The 21,284-nt window shown below is 53.1% G+C and overlaps 7 protein-coding genes across 7 annotated transcripts; 2 read left to right on the top strand and 5 right to left on the bottom strand.

Annotated features, from left to right (window-relative positions):
• Window positions 1-761: 761 nt before the first annotated feature.
• BCR38DRAFT_463724 (putative nucleoside-diphosphate-sugar epimerase) lies at window positions 762-1,952 on the bottom strand. The gene is made up of 2 exons (XM_040862645.1): window positions 1,520-1,952; window positions 762-1,461 (listed from the first exon to the last, which is right to left on the bottom strand). The coding sequence occupies exons 1-2, from the start codon at window positions 1,777-1,779 to the stop codon at window positions 954-956; spliced, it is 768 nt and encodes a 255-aa protein (XP_040720398.1). The 5' UTR covers window positions 1,780-1,952; the 3' UTR covers window positions 762-953.
• Window positions 1,953-2,547: 595 nt separating this feature from the next.
• BCR38DRAFT_422147 (uncharacterized protein) lies at window positions 2,548-3,979 on the top strand. The gene has a single exon (XM_040859490.1). It carries the CDS (start codon window positions 3,004-3,006, stop codon window positions 3,904-3,906), a length of 903 nt encoding a protein of 300 aa, XP_040720397.1. The 5' UTR covers window positions 2,548-3,003; the 3' UTR covers window positions 3,907-3,979.
• Window positions 3,980-6,189, bottom strand: BCR38DRAFT_471739 (uncharacterized protein). Its single transcript, XM_040862879.1, has 4 exons — window positions 5,777-6,189; window positions 4,581-5,716; window positions 4,313-4,524; window positions 3,980-4,258 (listed from the first exon to the last, which is right to left on the bottom strand). Exons 1-4 carry the CDS (start codon window positions 5,968-5,970, stop codon window positions 4,136-4,138), a joined length of 1,665 nt encoding a protein of 554 aa, XP_040720396.1. The 5' UTR covers window positions 5,971-6,189; the 3' UTR covers window positions 3,980-4,135.
• Window positions 6,190-7,209: 1,020 nt separating this feature from the next.
• Window positions 7,210-12,555, bottom strand: BCR38DRAFT_332065 (surfactin synthetase subunit 3; the record flags this gene model as incomplete). The annotated part of the gene is made up of 1 exon (XM_040855114.1): window positions 7,210-12,555. The coding sequence occupies one exon, from the start codon at window positions 12,553-12,555 to the stop codon at window positions 7,210-7,212; it is 5,346 nt and encodes a 1,781-aa protein (XP_040720395.1).
• A 1,130-nt stretch (window positions 12,556-13,685) lies between these two features.
• On the top strand, window positions 13,686-14,500 carry BCR38DRAFT_422142 (uncharacterized protein). Its single transcript, XM_040859489.1, has one exon. It carries the CDS (start codon window positions 14,049-14,051, stop codon window positions 14,262-14,264), a length of 216 nt encoding a protein of 71 aa, XP_040720394.1. The 5' UTR covers window positions 13,686-14,048; the 3' UTR covers window positions 14,265-14,500.
• A 3,253-nt stretch (window positions 14,501-17,753) lies between these two features.
• Window positions 17,754-19,123, bottom strand: BCR38DRAFT_334303 (aspergillopepsin-F; the record flags this gene model as incomplete). The annotated part of the gene is made up of 2 exons (XM_040855302.1): window positions 17,754-17,878; window positions 17,944-19,123. 2 exons carry the CDS (start codon window positions 19,121-19,123, stop codon window positions 17,754-17,756), a joined length of 1,305 nt encoding a protein of 434 aa, XP_040720393.1.
• A 663-nt stretch (window positions 19,124-19,786) lies between these two features.
• BCR38DRAFT_422137 (uncharacterized protein) lies at window positions 19,787-20,641 on the bottom strand. The gene has a single exon (XM_040859488.1). It carries the CDS (start codon window positions 20,611-20,613, stop codon window positions 20,386-20,388), a length of 228 nt encoding a protein of 75 aa, XP_040720392.1. The 5' UTR covers window positions 20,614-20,641; the 3' UTR covers window positions 19,787-20,385.
• Between the last annotated feature and the right edge of the window lie 643 nt (window positions 20,642-21,284).

Here is a 21,284-nt window from a genome sequence, read left to right as displayed (position 1 = left end):
ACTGGAAAACACCTACGCATACAATTTTACAACACATCATAGTAATAACTTGTTATACTCTATTACTCGTTTACTTCACGGAGCTCCAGGGTAGCTACCCTGGAGCTGCTACACATATCCGCTGGATACTCTTAACCTTCCAACATGCTTCACGTGCTTGCATCAAATATTGTTCCAGGGAGCTTCATAGGCTCAACTGTTGTATTAATTTGTTTCTTTGTTGGTTCTGTCGGTTCAATCGGTCAGGTGCGCGTCATTTGTATGCCGTCTGACAGTCCTTCCCAGCTAGTCCATCTCACACAAAGTGACTGCCCACGGTCATTCTCACCAGGTGCCTCATGATACACCTCACCTTGACGCGTCTGATCTTAGGGATTGTATATGCAGGATCAATGTTGAGTTTCGGCAACAGCTCTGGGGCTTCCTGGAGCTGCTCGGGGATATATCTTATGTCAGGGCAAAATTTGCTTGCATGGTTACCGCAGCACCTGATTATCTTGCCGAACGGCGAGGATTTCTCCACACCTAGTTCAATGAACCAGTTCAGATTAACCTTCTTCTTATCCCTACGCGAAAACTTGAAATTAGTTGAGCCGACAGTAGACCCCCTTTGATGCGTGCACCTAGGGGGGAGGATGCTATAATGCAGCAGTGCGCAACGTTATAGTATCTAATTGAATGGGATTCACCTAACCAGTGGGTCCCCTACCTTTTCGTATCACCTTTCAAGCATGATGTATTTCTCTTACGAGGCAAACAACTCTTTTTGTTTCGTTTGCTCACGTGCGTGCACGGGGCTGTAGGTCTCTCCTTACCTATCCACCTAGTCAAGCACACTTACAGTAGGAAAGCACTCCGAGGAGCAATAAGGAAAGTATGGTTAAAAGAGGAAAATGGCATCATCTCAAACCCCGACATTACAATCATACATCTCTGACAATCCCAACCATCTATCACCTATCCAGCCCCGCCAGTCTCCGAAACGCCGTATTCTCCAAAATCGGAAACTCACCAATTTTCTGGATATCGTTCCCGGCAGTCAAACTACCCTGATGCCTTCCCATCGCCATCTCCACCAAAAACCTCCCAAGTGGCTCCGTCGGGCTCCACAAACTCACCATCCCACGCCTAATGCCGACCCCGACAAACGGTAGAAAGAACTTGTACGCAAGCGGTTTGGCGGGCACGTACGGCTTAATGGCCTCATGAGCCCACTCGTCGATAAACGCGGGCCGCACAGAACTGGCGTGCAGCTGCGGGTTGGCGCGCCGCATTTCGGCCAGTGCTGCTTCCGTCTCGCCCTTTGTGCGGGCGGAGATCATGGAGAACCAGCCCGGTTCGGTTGTGGCGCCTGAGCCGGAAATGTAGACGAAGTTGAAGGGATCTCTGGGGGACGGGGGGAGGGTTTGGAAGGCTTTGGCAGCTTCCAGGGCGTAGGTTTTGGTGATTTTGATGTATTCGCTGAGAAGGATGTTAGACTGGTTTGTCTGTCTGTAGTGGGAGGGATGAGAGGACGTACTCCTTTCCTACTTGAGTTTGGCTGATGCCCAGGGCCCAGACGCAGCCGGTTGCTCCTCGCAATTCGGATAATACTTTGGGGTCGTACTTCTCAAAGTCCTTGTGGATAATGACATGGACGCGCGGGTCTTTGACGTCCTCGAGCATCTTTACTGGCCTGCGACTGAGGATGGAGATCTTGGTGATTTCGGGCATCTTGAGCATGGCATCCAAGACACCTGAGCCTGCCAGCCCTGTCACTCCTGTGAGAATGAGATGCATCTTAGTGGCCTAGTTCAGCGCAGTCGTGATAAGTCTAGATGTCACTCGTGGTGTTATTACGATTGCGGGTTGTGGAGTGACAAAGCTGCTGGCTGCCTATCCATATTTAAACGTCTCCGACCTGCACTTTATGCCCACCTAAACACCGAAGGCTGGTACGCCGGCATAAGAGCGGACCGCATGCTGACACCACCATCCTGTTTTCTCGCTTGATATAATTACCTTAGGTCGGATAAACGATTGGCCCGCTTTCCGGAGACTCTGAATTTTCTACTAATCGCGAGAAGACGCGGTCGAATATCATTCTCTGTCCGCGTCTCTATATAAGCCGCTGCGTTCCCGCACGTAACACTTCACACTCCAAACGCCCTGATGAGCCACACATGGCAAAACTGATTGTCGTCTCCCAGGAGGTCTTTCAGTAGGCACCACGTGTATGTTCACAGTTTTTCTGCCTTTTTGACTTTACCCCTCCCGAGATGTGCATTTTCTGGGTTTGTCTTAGCTGCTACTGTGGAGGCCGCCCTCGCATTAACTCCTTAACTCCGCCTGTAACTCCACGATTAACCCGACCATACCTCCTTTCAGAGGTGGTTCGTGTGTATCCACCACTACTGCTTGGTACCAGCCCACCAGCACTAGCCTGACTTACCTAAATACATCTCACTTCTGTCTCTGTGCGGGCCCCCAACACCTCCGGCTTCTATAATAAGTATTCCTGGCGAGCGGTAATCCTCTAGAATATTTGAACCCGTAATCGCATTGCTTGTCAGTCTTGCCGATATATTTGCGTAAATATGTGAAGCAACATGGGTCTTATACGCTATCGTTGAGCTCATAGAATTGCCCGTGATGTCCGCTTATGCTGTGGAAGACTAAATTCACAAGTGAGCGGGGATCATTGAGAATGGTGCAACCGGGACATGCTCACGGGCATTACCTTCTCCCGAAAGTCAATCCCCTGACAAAGGTCTTTTTGCTCTGAACTTTTCTCCATCGGCAACGGAGTATATCTATTGTTATTTTTGTTGACTTCGTGATGTTATCACTATGACAAAAGCAGTGTTTGAACCCGGCACTACGTCATCGACATTGAATCGCACAAACAGCCGTAGACGACTTGTAATTGAAACCTTTAGAAAGTCTCACACCAAAACTCATTCAAACCAGCATCTTCAAACCAACATCCCCGGAGTATAATCTCCGTTCCCTGCTGTGCTGAAAATGAAGCACTACACCGCCGAACGCTTCCTTCCCTCCCACTCAAGCCTAGGCGAGTCTCCCCTCTACCGCGCCTCCGACAACACCCTCTTCTTCGTGGACATCGCCGGGCAACGCGTCCACACTGTTCCCCTCTCATCCTCCTCGTCTTCCCCCTGGGATACTAAACACACCATCGCCCTCTCCACCCCCGTGACCCGCCTACACGTCGTCTCCAACCGTGTCGACGTCCTCGCCGCACAAACCAAACTTGGTTTCGCCCTCTTGAACCCCCAAACCGGGGATTTGGAGAGAATTGCTGATGTGCACCATTCTGACGATGGGGGGTTGGATGACGAAGTCCGGATGAATGATGGTGGGATCGATGCCAAGGGCAGGTGGTGGGCCGGCACGATGGCGTTGGATGAGGAGAGTAAGGTGGGGAGGCTGTGGTGTTTGAGTGAGGGAGTGGTGAGGGATATGTCTACTTCCGTCTCCGACCATGAGTCAACGGTGCCGAATGGACCGGTCTGGTCGCCGGACGACAAGACGATGTACGCTTGGGAGACACCGCAAGGGAAGGTGTACCGGTATGATTATGACGTGGAAACAGGGAAAGTGACGAGCAGGCAATTGTTCGTGCAGCTCGAGGGAGGGGGTATGCCGGACGGAATGGCGGTCGATGTAGAAGGGCATGTGTGGGTCGCTGCCAATTCGCAGGGGAAGATTGTTCGGTTCTCGCCCAAGGGGGAGCAGACGGCGGTTGTTGAGGTTCCCGGGGCGAAGATGTGCTCATGTCCTGCGTTTGGGGGTGAGGATATGAAGACATTGTTCATTACGTCGATCAAGGCGGAGGGCTCGACGGGGGATGTGTATCAGGTTAGGGTGGATGTGAAAGGGGTTAGGAGGCACGCTTATCGGGTGTGAATCGATGATTCGTCTGGGATCACAACCCGAGTTTCTCTTCGTGGAGGAGCATATGTGGTCTGCAAAACAGATTCTGAACGGCTACTGACGCCCGTTGAATATTTCTATATTTCTACACTATGCATAAAACTCTATGATATTCGTCTAGAAGCGCCCGCAAGATACATCAAATCATCACTCAAAACCCTCGGGTCATGTCGAACAAGGCGATATCGTCGTCGCACCCCGATCATGACGTAGCCACATCCTCCGTCGACCGCTCAGTATTACCAGATTCCTCGATCTCCACAGAGCTATTCTTGGGCGGTAACCTCGAGAAGAGCAAAATGGCAATGGCGATCAGCGCAACACCCTATGAAGTATTAGATTGCAAAGTCCAAGTTTCACACGCGGACATTAGACTTACCGCATTGCAGTAAAACGTCAAGTATGCCTTCCCCATGTCGGAAAAAATGGAAAACACGAAGCCAAATACCCCAAGCGTGACCAAGACGCCCACGTACTCCACAAACGTCATGGCTTGCAAGGCATCGGGACGCTGCGACGCGGGACACATCTCGGCGAGAACTCCTTTACTCGCTGGTGCCGATCCGGAGGCAAAGGGGAGAAGGAACCCGGCTGTTTTGGGGGTTAGATACGGTGAGGGATTCTACCACGTCGTGAAGTTCACATACCTAGGTAAAGTTGCCAACTCTCGGTGCAAAAGGCAATGCACGCCGTGATGATGGCATCGAACAACAAACTCCAGCGCAAGAAGAACAGGTCAAATGCGGCCCCGGAATCCTCCGAAACGGGAGCAGGCGCCCTGGTCGGCTCGAGTTCTGACTGAACCCCGGTAATCGGATCCAGGTCCTCGGCGTGCGTAGGCATGCCTGCCTCCACCGTGGCTTCTGCTTGTGGTGCGTCCTTGGAAGAAAACCACTTTCGACCATACGTGATGACGTGAGGGAAGATGAACATCAAGAAGGCGCCTCGGATAAGGGAGTTGGCGGCCACGAGGGTGCTAGTGTCCTTGGGGGTGAAGTGCAGCGCAGTCATGGCGTACATCTGGATCAACACCGGCGCATAGCCGGTGGCTAGGACGGACGTGAAGATGCCCACGGCCAGGAGCAGCATGCCGTAATACTTGACGACCTTCCCATTTTCGAGCCGCAGTCTCTGCGGCGCGAAGACGGCGAGGAAGAACTTGGATTTCTCGGCCGAACCCGCTGATTTCTTGTCCGACCCGCCGAGCGTTTTGGGGTCGATGTAGGGGACGATGAAGGCGGCGTAGAGACAAGAAAGCGTCAGACTCACGGCGGCGAGCTCGAAGGGTCGGCGGATGATGGATATCTCGCCGATAATGCCACCGATTTGGTATCCCAGGGACACACCAAACATGACAACGCCTTGGAGCTTTCCGAAAGCCCCCGTCCGCGCAGCAGGCTCCACCACCTCGGCGATGGCCGTGTTGAGGATGAGGATGTAGCCCGCGGGCCCACCGGCGATGCTCAGCGCCTGCGACGACTGCATGATGACGACCCCGGTGAGGCCACCGACGCCGATGCCGATTATCTGCATAGAAACGCGGAGGATGGGGAAGAAAGTGCTCAGCACCAAGGCACGACGAGGGCCCCAGCGCTTAATATAGCTTCCGGTCAAAATCAGGTTCAGGACGCCGCAGCACACCGTCGACATGCCCATGATGGTCATCTGCAGTGCGGTGGCCGAGTCGATGTCGTTGCGACTGCAGCGGTCGCCAGCGCCCTCATAGGCCGGCACATGGGTGTAGAAGTCGTCGCAAACCATCTGGCGGAATGCGTACATGATCCTGCATTTTCGGGTGAGTGGGATACTTCAAGTAGGAGTGACGATGGTTCTGAGCTCTTACGGGACCTGGGTGTAGCTGAAGGACATGGAAATGAGAATTCCAGAGGCCAGAAGCCTCAGCTCTGGCGTCGCGAACCACCATGGCTTCGTCGCTTTGTTGTCGATATGGACGGTACCATTGCCATTGGGGGCCGAACTCTCGTGCTGCCTCGCATGGCCGTTGTTCAACAGCGGCGTATTCTCATCAGTCGCCATCTTGAGATGTCGCAAGTCAAAAACCACTGCGGTCAACGAGATGAAAATCTGAGGTGATTTTCATTTGCGACAGAGGAATCGATCGGACTTTATCGATTGCGACCCACAGAAAACCTGACAGGCTAAGAAATTATCAATTCCCATTATCTCTGCCAAATCCACCCGACAAGGGTGCAATGTGTACGCGGTTCCGACTAGGCGACGCAGGCTGCACTGTGCTGCGGCTCGGGTGTCGGCTGCTGGAAGCACTAGCTGCCCTATGCCCGTTTATCGGATTAAGCGCATTCTGTAGTGGAATCTGGTTGACGGACGAAGATCCAGGCACGATAAGGAGTATTCGGTGGCTCGAGCGTTTCTAGCCCGCCACCTCTTAATAGAGGTTGGGGACACAGTTCGAGGCTGAGGCGCTTGTATAATTTGCGAATATGCGCGTTTTATCGCCCAAACACCACGTTTCTAAATGCCTTCAAGACCTCTAGTTTTTCTACCGCGATACCAATAACCCAGCTTGTTTGCAGACAGGCGATCCACGCCTCCTAACTTAATACCGCCGGAATACATTTGATTCGCGCGCAGCGAGGAGCGAGTCAGCGTACTGCGTAGTACTACTGCTCTACTATTACTATACTACTACTATACTACTACTATACTAGTTCGCTGTCCCGCACGCGCCCTCGCCGCTAGCCAAAGATATAGTCGATGACAAGCCACATTTCACGCCTGCCATGGCCCCGCATGCACGAGGCATCGAAAGTTTGCACTATGTCGGCATTCAGGTTGCGACATCCGCGACGAGAACTATTTAGACGGAAAGCCCGTCGTCTCCAGCCAATCCAACACGGTACCGTGGGCCCTCTGGACGACATCGATCGCGGGACCATCTGCCTGGCCATGGACTTTGGACAGTTTTGATCGTATGCTCGGCAAGTCGACTGAGGACGCCGAAGTCATACCATTGAGGTGGATATTCAAGTTGTAAAAGAAAAGCTATGTTCGTTAAACTCGTAACCACATACTCGTTGCAGTATGTACAAAAAGGGCCATTTAAGTGCTGATTTTAAGATCCTAGGAAAATGCCGCACCGTCGCTCAACATACTCCTCCCCTCCTCTCTCGTATTATGCTCGCCCCCATCCAATCACACGCAGTGCAATCCGATCCGCACAGAAGACTCACGATGGCACAACCTGGCGCCACGGTGAACTATGGTAACTAGACCCGCTCACTGTCTTCTCGCCTCTCACTCCTTAAAAACCTTCTCCCCCGTCTTGCCCACCAACTCACCCATAATCCCCTCCAACTCATCCAACAACTCCTTCGCAACACTAATCCACTCCCCAAAAGTAACAATCTCAAACATCAGCTCCCCCTTCTCCAGATCCACAAATGCCTGGCACTTCCACTCCCTGAGCGGTTCATAGTGGGGATATACGGTCTCCATCCTCGCCTTCGCACCCGCCATTTTCAATTCTTCAACATGATACACGTCCTGGTGCACCACGCTGTCGAACCAGTCTGTTTCCTTGGGCCAGTCGGTGCAGATGGGCACCATTTCCGAGAGGGACATACCTTGATGTTGAGCGGAGGCGATGTGTTGGTATTGGATGTGTTCGAGGAGGTCTAAGTTGGTCCAGTCTGGCTCGAATTGTACCCGCACGGGGACGTATTGCCACGTGGGTCCCATGACGGCGTCCGCGTTGGGGAGGTCCGTGTTTCGACCGCTGACGACCTCGCCAAAAACGACATCACGAGAGCCGAGGCGGCGGGCGAGGCACAGGGCCCATGCGGCGGTCGGCAGCGTGGCGACGGTAATGTCGCTGGGGCGGGCGGCGATGCTGACTGTTCGTGTCACCGCGTCTGGTACTCTGGACTGGAGCGGGATGTCCGGCTTGAGCACCGAAAGTTGCGACCCTTTGAGCAGGTCCCGCCAGTAGGGGATGCTTTGCGGGATCCCCTTGTTGACGGTGTGGTACACAAACGACGAGAACGGTACGCCGTCGCGGGTGGGCGTGCCGTCGTAGAGGGCGCCGAGCTGGCGGAGGAGGCCAACGAGACAAATCTCGTCGTATTGCGCGTGCGAGATGCGCGTCAGGAGACAGCTCTTGTTGTTCTCTCCCTGGACAAAAAGGAACTTGACGAAGGGGCTGCCGAGCGGCATGCGGGTCTGCACGTCGACGTTGCAGAGCTTGTGCGTGAAGGAGTCGAGGTCGCCTTCGATGTCGTACTCCTCGATAGCGGCTACGAGGGATTGCAGGACGACGCCGAGACACCTGCCTTCGTGCTCGACGAAGACAGTGCGGAGGATCTCGTTCCGGGCTACGAGTTCTTGACAGCATTGGAAGAGGCGGGCCCGGTCGACGACGCCGTCGAGGTGGAATAGCTCGTATCGGGACGAGTAGCGCGGCATTTTGTAGGTGCCGTTGACGGCGACCTCTTGGAGGGGCCGGGCTGGGTAGATGTCCTGGACGACCCAGTCGGACCTTGCAAGTGCAGGCTGGATGGTTTTGGCGACGAATGCTTCTGCGTCGCCCACATCCAGAAGAGAGAATGGCTTGGGTAGCTGTTCTGCGACGTTGGTCCTCTGGACTTGGACTTCCTTGAGGACGTCGGCCATGTCGTACAGAGTACGGTGTTTGAATATTTGCGCCACCGTCAACGCGAAGCCTTCGACTCTCGTCTCGGAAACGAGCTTCATGGCCCCGATGGAATCACCGCCGAGCTGGAAGAAACTGTCGTTGAGTCCAATCTCCTCTTCGGAGATTCCCAGGATGCGGCTCCATGCGTGTCGCAGTTTGATTTGCTTCGTCGAGGTGACCTGGACCCGTGCAGGTCGGTTCTCAACTGGCTTGGTCTTGATTTCCTTGATGGCCTTTTCCACCAGCACGACTGACCCCTCTTCGTTGTACTTGGCCAGACGACCAGTTCGATATACCTTCTCGACCAGCGTACCAGCCAGCCATGTGGGAGAAGGAATCGGCTCGATCTGAGGGTCGCCGAGACAGTGCACCAGCAACTCTCCAGTAGCACCGACAGGGAGCAACCGGTTCGGGTTCTTGGGATCGACGATCCAAGCATCAGTCACCTCCACACCAGCAGGGACCACGAAAGAGCAGACATTGCAGCCCCCGGTAAACCGACTCAGTCGTGCGAGATCGGGAATCTCCTGGTCACACACCACTTGCAGGTCTCCAAGTCGCTTCTCAGGAGACGCGTAGAACTGCTGTGTCAGTCGCCCAAGTTGAGCCAGCATTCTTTGCAGCTGCGAGCTGGTGACCGTCTTTTGATCGAAACTGGCCATGATGAGGAAGCCCTTGGGATCCAGCGAGCAGACCAGCATGAGGGCGTACGTGTTGAATTTGAGCGCCTCTTGCGCCGCCTCGTCGTCACTGGCGGGCACGAAGCCGTTGGCAGGTTGGTCGTCGCTGATCTTGACCACGGCGTCGTCGGTCGTGGGGTGCATGACCAGGCCGGTGCGAAGTTCACACGCTTCTCGAGCATCGGGGCTAAGACGTCGGATGTGTTGCAGGCCAAAGTGCTCGTGCGGAATGCCGAGAACGGATTGCTGGTGAATTTCTTGGAGGTACTCGCCGACGGTAGAGTCCGGGTTGATGCCCACGCGGACGGGGACGGTGGCAATCATCGGTCCTTCAATCTCTTCGACTCCAAAGATGGGAGCATTGCGTCCGGTCAGCGTCTCTCCAAAGACAACGTCATTGGACGCGGTGTACAATCCCACCAGAAGGGCCCAGGCACCGCGAATAGCAGTGGCTAGTGTGGTCACACCGGCACGGCTGTCGACCTCAACGTAGTGCTCCAGAAGTGAGTCGGCCTTCTGCTGGTACCCGGTGTAAGGCAGGGCCGGGAATTGCTCGCCGCCAGCGCCATTCAGTCGTTCTCTCCAGTAACCCTCCGAGACTTTGCGGTCCATGTCCTCGAGGTACTTGATGAAATTCTTGACTCCGGCTGGCCGTTCGGTGGTCAGGTCGTTGAATGCCCTGTTCACGCGCTCAACCACCAACGGCATAGACCACCCATCGTAGAGCGCGTGGTGCATGGTAAGTACGAAGTGCGTCTTGCCCGTATTTTTCTCATTGGCGACAATCGCGTACCGCACCAGCGGCTTGCCGAGGTCGACGGCGTCATTTCGATCAGTAGCCAGGTAATCAGCGAGACTCTGGCCGTAAAACAAGGGACAGGAGAAGGTGTCCTTGACGATGACTTGCATCAGCCCCTGACCGGCCACTTGCACAATTCTGGTACGCAGGATGGGGCAATCCTGAGACGCCACCTCGAATGCTTTGGCGAGCTTCCTGGCCGCGGCGACATCGGGCATCTCGACCACGCGTTGGGCGACGTAGGCCTCGGTGACTTTGGCGGACAGTGCCATCAGACCTTCTTGCAGAGGTGTGCAGGGGTAGACATCCTCGATCATTTCTGGACCGAGTTCGCAGAATGACGCGGTTTCCGCCATCGCAGCTTCAGGGGTCCAGCTCGAGCCGAGCAGGGAGAAAGGGGCTACAGTAAGATCCGCCTGAGCAGCCGCTGGCTTGATAGCAAGAGCCATGTCGGCGAGCGTGGGATTGCTGAAAATGTCGGCGACTGACAACGCCAACCCCTGGGCTCGTGCCGCAGCGACTAGCTTCATGGCCCTTAACGAGTCCCCACCCACCGCGAAGAAGTTGTCGTTCGCGCTGACGTCGGAATCGGGACCAAGCACGATAGCCCACAAGGATGCTAGTTGTTTCTCTTCGTCGGTTGACGGCTCCCTACGCTGGACGACCGCCGCGGCGTATCCGGCAAGTTCTCTCCGGGTCAGCGTTGATCCAATCTCGCGAAGCTGTTTGCGGTCGGTCTTGGCAGACACAAGCAGTGGCATGGTGTGCAGGGGTATGTATGCTGCCGGAACCATGTAAATAGGCAGGTATTCCGACAGACTTCGGTTCATATCTTTCAGAGCACCCTTGATGGCAGGCGAGAATGTGGCCAAAAGACTGTCCGCTGCTGAGACCAGTCCCGCCTTCTCCGATATGAAGGCCACAAGGGTCGGTTCACCTGAAGCACCGCCCGGCCTGATGACCTCGGCCGCGACTCGCGTCTCAGCTGGCAGCTTGTCGCGCATGTGGTGCTCGATCTCGGCCAATTCGATACGTTGACCACGCAGTTTGACTTGTTGATCTCCTCGGCCAATGAAAATGATGGACCCGTCCACGTCGTATTTAACAAGATCGCCCGTTCTGTACAGCCTGCCTTTCCGTCCAGGGTAGTCCTTGCACCCCGCAACAAGGAAGTCAGGGTCATTAATGAATACAGTATCCGTCTTCTCGGCGTCGCCAAGGTATCCCGGACCAACGATCGGGCCCTCGATCAGCAGCTCGCCCACAGCACCAGGTGATACGAGAAGGTTGTGGTCTGTAGGGTCCACGATCCAGGTTGAACCTCCCACTCCCTTGCCAATGGTGACTTGCTTCGTACCGTTGCGACCGACTTGGTTGTTGATGGTGCAGCCTACGGTACACTCGGATGGTCCGTAGGCGTTGACAACTTTGGTGGTCGAACCCCATTTGGCAGCATCGCCGTTCGATACCGCCTCGCCTCCCAATCCCAGAACATCGAGCGAAGGAATGATGTCGGAATCGAGCACGCGGGCTACCGAAGGGGTCATGTGTGCCATGTTGACGTTCATCCGGCGGATGGCGCCGCTGAGGTCGTTGATGCGGTCTGCGTCAGAAGCGATGCACAGGCAGCCCCCGCAGGATAGCGTGCACAGCATGCAGTCGATGCAGACATCGAAAGCGTAAGAAGCGAAGTCGAGAACCCGCGAGTGCTGCCGGTATCCGACGAGGTCCGCCCGCGGCACGGCACCGCTCGTATAGTTCTCGTGGGTGACCAGCACGCCTTTCGGCTTGCCGGTGCTGCCACTGGTGAATTGTATGTAAAGATTGGTGCTCGGGTCAACGACGGGTAGACTGGATCCAGCGTCGTATGTGTCGAAATGAGCCTCCGAGACGACAACAGCGGTGGCATGTGGGGCTATCCTGCGCCCCAGAGCCTCTTGTATCTGCGATGTAATAATATGGGACGCGCCCGTCTGCTCAACAATGGTCCGCAGTCTTCCCTCAGGTTGGCTCGGGTCCATAAGCGCAAAAGTGCCGCCGGCCTTCATGACGGCCAAGACGGCCACCACCGTCCACCTCGACTTCTCGAAGCATACCGGTACGTTAATACCAGAGCCAACGCCGATGGATAGGAGGTGCGAGGCCAGCCGACTTGACTTGTCGTCCACTTGGCTGTACGTAAGTTGGCCGTCCCACGAGTCCACTGCCGATTTGTTTGGCTCCTTTGCCGCTTGCTGTGCTATGAGATCGTGCATACACGTCCGCAATGCCGGGGGCACGGGAGTGTTCCACGCCCATATCTGTTCGAGGCTCTTGGGACTGAGACATTCTTCGTCTAGTTCGGTGGGAGGGCTGTGGGACTGGTTGGTGCCGGCGTCTTCTTCGGATGTGTGGAGGGACTCGTTATCGACGTCGCCAACAGTGGAAGGGAGGTGGGATTCAATGGCATTTGAAGGCGCCTCTTCTTCCATCGGCGCAGGATTGCGTGTTTGAGACATGAAGTGATTTTGGTCCAACGCACTCATGGTACTCCACCGAACACGTACTTATGTCGATTATGTGTGGGTAGAAAGGGAGTTTTTGGGCACGCTGGAACGCGACAACAGGATGCACGATGCTGCACGAGTGCAGATCCAGTTCCCATATATCAGTCCTCACTCGTGAATATCGCGGGTACTAGAAAAGGGCCAGCAACCAACAACGAACCACTCATGCAGCAAAGGATTTTCCGCCGATGCCGACAGCGGCAGCGCCTCGCAAAAAAGGGATCGACAAGGCCCATGACGAAGGAGGTGGTTCCGGTGTGTCACCAGCCGGCCCACGTCGTATAATAGAATATAATGGAATATAATGTGGTTCGGCAATGCCACGCTAGCCTGGTTGTACTGGGTTGTTGTGCAAGCCACAAGCCTACCCGAGTTTGATCTGATAACTTTAAACGGAGTGTCGAAGACGAGGGTGGCCGGCAGACAGGGTCTATGCCTCGGTCGAGCCATCCTGGGACCTTAGACAGTCGTCGCTCCGTCACTAAACGTGGCACGACTATTACTTAATAGGTAGGTTGCCCGGCGTTGCGGGCGTTGGGGCGCACAAAGTGCCATTGCTGACTAGCAACGGCCAGCTCGGAATGAAATCGAGCAGGCGGTTGGCCCTGGACTGGCCATGAAGTGTCATGCTGGTGGCATCAGCATGCCTTGGCGAGATGCGAACTGCGCTTGAGGGTGTCATATCAAATGACTTGAGAAACGCCTCAGACTTATGGCGCAAATGCCTTGCCATGCTGGTAGGTGGGGTATTCGCATACTTTTCTTCAGTGGCGCTTGAGGTCTATGATGTGGCATGTCGAGTCTCTTGGACCTACTACGTCGGGCTACTCTCGGCAGTGGGTGTGGCTCATCGGCAAGCGGTCTATAGCATCCATCAGTCACGTTCCCTGCAGACTCGTCGCATGGAAATGGGGTCAGCAAGGAAAATTTTCATCATGCGCGAGCGGCCTTCGGGCCCAAAGTCGACATTCGGTAGGTGGGCAGTGGTTCAAGTGGCACTCATTTTATCAGATGGAGGGATTATCGATCTCCTTGCTTTCAGCCCTTGCAAGATTGTGGAAAATGCGGAGATCTCGCGCGATTTCCCGGATCTGATAAGATATGATTTGTCCGACCCCGATCCACACCGGCATCATTGTGGTCGCGCCAAAACATGGCCTCCTTGGGTCCGGGTGGCACGCCCCTTAGTCAATTCACCAGGGAAATTGGAAATTCCGATCTCGGCCGCAACTTGGATGCGCGAGATTTATTTTCGTGCTCTTTAATTCGTGGTTCTTTCCCAAATAGGCGACAGTGGAGTTTCAGCAGCTGTCTAGAAAACCTGCACCAAAATCATTTCAACATGTGATTCTTATAAGGAGGGGATCTCGCGTAGCGAACTGCAGGAACTTTCTCACCCTCTCTCTATATCCATAGAAATGCCGTACAATTCCCGGCACCTCTGCGTCGTGTCGATGCATCTTCTACCAGTGCCTGCCACCGAGTCCGTCCAGACTACGATCATGTCCGACGCCAGGGGCCTACAATCGTGCCATTTGCCGTCTTCATCGAGCCCCTGTACCGATCTGTTACAGTATTGGGCATACCCGCCGTCTTATTCGGAGGTCCAGGGCACGGTTGACATTGCGGACTGATAAACCCTGTCCAGCTCGGAGCTTTGGATCTTTGTCAATTCCTTGGCCTCTTTCTCCTCATCTCCATTCCTCCGAACTGAATGTGGCGCTCATAATTCCTTGTATATAGGCTATATTTTTTGTAGTATTACTTTGTGCCACTCGTGTAGTAGACTCAATAGCTTGATGATACAGAACGAATACGAGACTCGTTTCTGGAGATCCTCCTAGAGTCCACATAGGCGCTAATAAATGGGTGTAACGGCGAGTCCCCCAGCCCACTGTCGCCATGCTCACTGCCCCTTGGATGAACATGCGGCAAATGTGGAACTTACCAACCAATCACGCCATTCTAGTGACATGTGTAATGGCCTTGTGAGCCTTTCATAGTGAGATCCACTGCTCTCATAAGTGCAAGCCTTGAGTCCTGAGTTCAGAGAGTAGCGCTTAGCTCTACAAGTGACATACCTTCTTGAGGGCAAATAGCCGGTTCGTGTATTACTATACCTCGTGTTTAATAGTGTCGTGTGTACTTGAAGATGGCACCCGGAGTATGTGAGAACACTCATTATGATTTTCAAAGATTTACGCTAGGGCTTGGTGGTTAGGTAATGCCTTGTCAGGTTGTCTCATCAAGAATTCACATAATATCAGAACCCCACATATCGTAGCGCGAGTTGATGCCATTAAATCCACTTCGGGGACATATAAGATATTAAACCCCTTCGAAACCCCTGGTTTGAGCCAAAACCTCGATATGCTCTGCGGAAACACTAGACTCCATGTTGCACATTGCCCCGATTTGGAACCGAGACTACCGATCATGTAACACCGAATGCAACCCCAAAGACGATGCTGGCTCCACGTGCCGAATAAGGCCTCCATATCGCAGCCAAATGTACCAATCCCCAGCACGCAGTGACGCCACTACAGACGACCTGCCCGTTCGAGCCGTAGGCCGCCTTGGTTTTCTGGACCCCGTAGACTCCTCCCACCAGGACCTAAACAGCATCATGCAGCTCTACGAGTCACTCGTACCACAAGAAGTACGCCACTGTCTCGTCATGACCCGAGAGGGAGGACAGTCGGTCGTAAATTGCCCAAGCCACCAACCACCACGACGTTCTGGTGCCGGCATTGCTTACCTTTGCTTGGCTAGTCAGGCAAGTGTGTCTGCGTAATTGACCGCCAATGAGGAACCTGGCGTATGATCCCGCATTTCCGGGTGAGTGGGATACTTCAAGTAGGAGTGACGATGGTTCTGAGCTCTTACGGGACCTGGGTGTAGCTGAAGGACATGGAAATGAGAATTCCAGAGGCCAGAAGCCTCAGCTCTGGCGTCGCGAACCACCATGGCTTCGTCGCTTTGTTGTCGATATGGACGGTACCATTGCCATTGGGGGCCGAACTCTCGTGCTGCACACCATCTGACGTTCTGCACTTTTCCTGCGGAGATAGTGGTCACGTGGGCTTCGCAAATGTGTTGTTGCGTGGCTAAGTCTGAAATGTGCGGAGGAGGGGAAAGCCGAGTGCATCTACTACCTCTGCTACGCCATAGCAGAAGGGGTTTTTGTTCAATATTGAAGTCCTCTATCGATTGAGAACAGAAATCTCCAACTTACTGTGAAAACTGGCGTTTAAGTGGCATGCAGATTCTGGGGTGAAGAATTTACAGTTAGTCCGTACGATTCGAGAGCCTTCGCTCCAAGGCGTCAAGGGGAGGGGAGAAGAAGTGATCAAATGAGTGCCTGAGATTTCAAACAAATCCATATGGCTGTAAATCGCTTCTAGACAACAGGCATGAGACCATTCAGGGAGCTATCGAACAAATATTGATAGGTCGAGTAAAAGATATAGTAAGATCTGGGTACTTGACGAGAAGAAGGTAGGTAGCATGGGTTTTACTATGTGGGCAGGATTAATGAAATGAAGCGAAATATAATGAAGGTAAAACCAAAGCATCCCCCCAGCCGAAAAGACCTTTCCACTCCATCGATCAACTTAATTACGACTAAACCTGTCACCTTACTTCTCGCTAGACGAGCATATTGGGAGATTTATCCCGCTTTATCCAACGTTCCATCAGAGAGCATATAGTAGTTTCGATATAGTCTCTATAGTGGCTTTAGCTCCAGTACTGTGTGGTTCATCTTTTTATGTCCAATTTCACTCAAGCGTTACTGGAAAGCATAAATCCTCAGATTACAGTTAATCAGCGAGTCACACCAGGATAAAGGTTTTCACAGCCAAGACCCAAGTGTATGTAGAAAGTCAGGGCTGACATAACAGCGATGCGACCAAGGACCGCATAGTGTTCTTCGCGACTGTGTAGAAGAGTTGCAGCACTTTGAGAACTCCCGATATGCTTAGGTAATATCCATGTACTGACCACACCCTTGAGCATCCACATTATTATTACACAGTGAACTCTGTCAACAGCCTAGACCTGTGTTTAATTCCATAGAACATACTACTACATGTAGAAATCCATATCGTCTGATATGGATTAACCTTGGCTGGGGTTGGGTAGTTTAATGCCCTTGAACAGAATCAGTAATTCTGTACAATCATCAACTTTGACCAGCTTCGAATCAGGACTTCAGACGATCCAAACTCAATGTCTTGAGAGACTTCTGTATACCCGAGTCATCTAGCATGTCTAACCTAGCATCAAGGACCGACGGCCCGGTGATAATCACTTTCACTATGCAACCATCAGTAATAACCCTTAAACCTTCAACCAACCTACACACACACCTCGACAGATTGCCTTACATATATCAGATTACTAAGATACACCGAATATCCGTCTAATTGCAAACTATAAGTAAAGCTTAAAGCGACTGCTGACTCAAGATCTTCATCCTAATATTACTCACCTTCTTCGAAATCAACCACGTGTTGTTACCCAACAAACATCCCATCTTTCAACTCGCATAGACCAATAGACTCTGACTCTGCATATTGCAGTTCAACTTGTTCCCAAGTGCCTACATTAGAAATTAGGGTATCCATGTCACAGATCCCGACAACCCATCCATACAGCCCATCCCAGCGAAACGTGTCAGTCGATCGTTTCAGAATCTTATGCCGAACACTGCACTTCAACGTATCGCATGCTCTCGGGACATAGGTGTCCTGATTCGGCCTCTCGGACTTAACCATTACAGTTATCTGGCAGGCTATTTTTCGGATGCTTAGTGTACTAGTGGTGTACCCAGAGAGCCAGAACAACTAGTGGGGATTACGATAGGAAATTGATGACGATCAGTAAAGGTTGAAAAGTTGGTCTTTGAGATCAGATTATACACCGAAGTATGCCAAATAATGCGCATCACGCATCCCGGCCGCGCTGCTCTTTTGTGATTGATGACCCAAACAACCCGTTTAAACCCAATGCTATAGTTGAGCAAGCCTTTTTACAATATATAACACCCGTGGCTCACGCGGGACATTTTCGTTGTTTCAGAAGTTTTGAAACCAGATGCGCAATGTAAAAAGAAACAAGATCTAAGCATGCGGGGCAAATCCGAGGGAGCTATTGCCACCGTTGAAGGCGACAAAGTTGCTCTTGAAGAAGATGTCTCCGTAGATCTGGAGGTTGGCGGGGGTTGCTTGCATGCCACCGAAGCAGTCTAAGAAATAGTTAGCAAAGTTGTCGTCCAACCAAACAAGATGGGTGGTAACGTGTAAAACTTACTTTGAGCATCAACTTGCGCGAAGTTAATATCGGATCCGCTAACCTTGGCCATCGTACCGCCAATATCAAGCATAAGATCTGGCAGATTGCTGTTGCAAGGGAAGACAAACCCACCAGCCTGGGCATCATTGACAGCGTTGGGGACTTGGGCGTAGTATGCTCGGGCGACAGCGGGCTCAGCCAGGATGAGCGTAGTTCCCGTGTCGGCAATAGCCTGAGAGCCAGCGACAGACGTCTGAACCGCGCCAGTTCCGACGGCGAACTTCTCGCTGGTGAATTGCCAGAAGCCCTGAGTGGTGTTGACGGGGACGAAGGTCATGGCCCCGGTGAACTTGGCGGCGTCGACGCGGCCGAATTCGTAGGATCCAACAGCAGCCTTCTTCAGGTCGGCGGTAAAGACAGGCTCGGCAAGCGAGGGCATAACATTATCGAAGAAGGTCTTCTGCTGTGCGGGCTTGACGGTGTTCAGCTTGGAAAAGGCGAGACCGAGCAGACCGTTGTTGTTGGTATCCTCCACGAATGACTGGGACACGGCCGTGGCTAACTCGACGGCTTGCTTGGTGACAGTGGCACCACCAAGATTGACAGTGTCAGTGCCGACGTTACCGGCAGCACCAGAGCCATCACCGTATGAGATAGAGAAAGTAGCACCCTGAATGAGCGCGAAGCTCTGAGACTTGTTAGGGTCGTACACAGTGTGGCCAGTGGTCGCCGCAGTGGAAAGCTGACTGCTGAAGACCCACAGGTCTGAGGAGCCAGAGTCGAAATCGAGGTTCAAAGTTTGACCACCAATGTCAACGGGGGACAAGTACTCGACGTCATTCTGCTCAGGCGTAGCAGTGACGAGACCAACTCCAGTGGCGGCAGCACCTGCAGTGGTGTTTCCAGCGGCAGCAAGGGCGGCGGCGCCAGTCGTGTTGGTAGCTTGTCTCCTGACCCTCGACGATCCGATTTGTCTCCGGGAAATCATCTCGATATCAGCTTTCGCGACAGCGTCCATGAGACCATCGGGGATGGGCATGCGGTATTTGCGGAGAGTCTTGAGTAATGCTCGGGGGCCATTGCGGCCAGTGTAGTTTGGGTTCGGTACACGCTCAACCTTGTATACGCCTCGCTTGTGAATGGGCGCCGGGGACGCAGCAACCAAGGCGATGAAGCCAAGGAAACACAGGACCTTCATGAGGGACTGCATGATGGCGAAAAGTCGGAAGGAACCACACCAGGTGGCCGAGAGAGAATGAATGTAGGTTGAGGGATACTAGCTCCTCTCGAAAAGAATTATCACAAAAAAAGGTCCCTTCCAGACGACTAATTAAATGTACAAAGAACGGAACTGGTGCCGGCCGGATAAGAACGAAGAGAAGTGAATGGGCAAAAAGGGAATAAAACTGAGAGAAACAAGAAAGTTATAGGTTGTTGCCGGCCCCATCAACTATTTTAAAGACAACAGTTCGTGACAAGCACAACAACTAGAATAGAAGCAAGGCCCACTTGGACCAGGGGCGTTTGGGACGAAGAACAGAAACAGAAGACGGGCATGCAAGTAGGAACTCATCCCTGTCTTGAAGGTACCGACAAAGTGTACTGCCGTAATGAAGCCAAATTCTGGTCAAGGCGCGCCAAGACAGTAGAAGGCGATGTACATAGTAGCCAGGCTGGCGCATGAAAGTGCCGTCTTCCGTCATGTCCTCTGCCAGAAAGAGGGATCTCCCTCGCCCTTGAAGATCCACTTGCAGGCAAAGCCAAGACAGACAATGCGGCAAGATGGTGGGGCGACTTGGGTACCCCAGAAGCTTGTCAACACGTCGCGCGACGAGACATCATTGCGGTGGTGTGATACTGGGGAACGAATGTGAGAAACGAGACAGCACGGCCGAGCCTGGTCAGGGGGTAACTGCAGCTAAGCGGTCCAAAAGGATGTTAGGTTTGGTCACGCAGCACCAGGGGGTCCCAGTAAAGACCCGGCCGTGGAAACGGCCTGCGAATCGCATGTCAGAATGTCGAACCGGGAGTATGATTTCTTAGCACTGCCCGTTAGAGCCTCAGCTCCGCTCAATGTCCAGCCACCCGGAACAGTGACCGCTGGCGGAGTCCGTTATTTAGGCCCAGCAATAACCACAGGCTCTCGAATGGTGCCAATTTCGGAGCCATGCAAACGGTGCAAGAAACCGCTTCCCGTAGCATCCATTCGGTAGCTGTACAGTTATTGCCAGTGGCTTCTGCGTTAGGTGCCACTCGAGCCTCTCAGTCGTTGAAGCGGTATTGTGCTTTTTCAGGCATAAACGGCAGTTCAATCCGCGTAGCAGAGCTAGGTTAGCAGTCTCTTCACAACTTTAGAGGCATGTGCTATTGTGACAAATGGTGCTAACGGTGTTATTGAGCCATCCTGGCGCGTGGCTTGGCGTTTTGATGTTACGGCTGCTGGAGATGTTCGCAGTTGTTTCATGAGCGACGCAGGGACAGAAGCGCCAGTAGAGATCTTCGCGAGTCAAAAGCTCGCCAGCTCTCCAAGTAGGTCTTCGGCAGGTGGCCTTTGCTGCTTATCGCCGGAGGCCAAAGTACCGACAGGATGAGGAATTCAGACCAAATTAAATGAGAAACCCAAAGTCGATGTTCCGGACCCATTGTCTTCAACTTGCTCGTTACCACAATAGGCCTGTACTTCATCATCCAGATATTTGTCAGGTCGAATGGAATCGGCTCCAGTCCACACGATCTGGATGCCAGCCATATTTGCTAGCTGGTGGACTGACATGCACACTCTCGTTAGTTGTCCACCCAGGGAATCCAAACTAACAAGATGCTAAGCTTTCTTTAACTCCGGCCGGGTTGCCGTTGGAAAGATGTTTGGTGGAATCTGGCGGCAACAGATCGGGACATGAGCCGCAGACCGACTGGGCGCGGGGAACTTCTGTGGGACCCCTGCCCCAGGGGCGCTGAAACGACAACGAGCTCCAGTCTGCTCATATCTTCAGATCTGAAACAGCCTCAGACTCTCTATCCACCAATACATCTAACCGTGACTTCATGGATACGAATTCAGCCATAGTTGTAAAACAGGCCTTGCCTTGCATCGCCGACCCGGCGGGCGTCAATAGCCGAGCTTGGAATACAATCTTCCACAATCGCCCGCGGGTTTCAAGTAGATCGACAAGTGATTTTCATTCACATCCGGAGTCGCAGGTGTGGGAAACGTCAGGATCCTTGGCCCAGCACAGATTTCCTTGGGCGTCCACAAATTCATGTGGGAGCTGGCACTAGGGATAAGCTTGATGAAATCAAGACTTTTGTGATGTGGAATCATCCACATTTCCAATGCAGGAGAGCAGTACCTAATCTCA

This window comes from Pseudomassariella vexata (genome assembly GCF_002105095.1).
Source record: "Pseudomassariella vexata strain CBS 129021 chromosome Unknown BCR38scaffold_2, whole genome shotgun sequence".
NCBI lineage: Eukaryota > Fungi > Ascomycota > Sordariomycetes > Amphisphaeriales > Pseudomassariaceae > Pseudomassariella > Pseudomassariella vexata.
Note: the sequence above shows the minus strand (reverse complement) of the source record. Positions and strands in the feature narration are given on the sequence as shown.

Coding starts and splice junctions, on each gene's coding strand:
- BCR38DRAFT_463724 (XM_040862645.1), bottom strand. CDS start 1,779: ATGCATCTCATTCTCACAGGAGTGACAGGGCTGGCAGGCTCAGGTGTC. Junction 1,462..1,519: donor CAAACTCAAGTAGGAAAGGA/GTACGTCCTCTC, acceptor CATCCTTCTCAG/CGAATACATCAAAATCACCA.
- BCR38DRAFT_422147 (XM_040859490.1), top strand. CDS start 3,004: ATGAAGCACTACACCGCCGAACGCTTCCTTCCCTCCCACTCAAGCCTA.
- BCR38DRAFT_471739 (XM_040862879.1), bottom strand. CDS start 5,970: ATGGCGACTGATGAGAATACGCCGCTGTTGAACAACGGCCATGCGAGG. Junction 5,717..5,776: donor TTCAGCTACACCCAGGTCCC/GTAAGAGCTCAG, acceptor CCGAAAATGCAG/GATCATGTACGCATTCCGCC. Junction 4,525..4,580: donor GAGTTGGCAACTTTACCTAG/GTATGTGAACTT, acceptor CCCCCAAAACAG/CCGGGTTCCTTCTCCCCTTT.
- BCR38DRAFT_422142 (XM_040859489.1), top strand. CDS start 14,049: ATGCCGTACAATTCCCGGCACCTCTGCGTCGTGTCGATGCATCTTCTA.
- BCR38DRAFT_422137 (XM_040859488.1), bottom strand. CDS start 20,613: ATGATGAAGTACAGGCCTATTGTGGTAACGAGCAAGTTGAAGACAATG.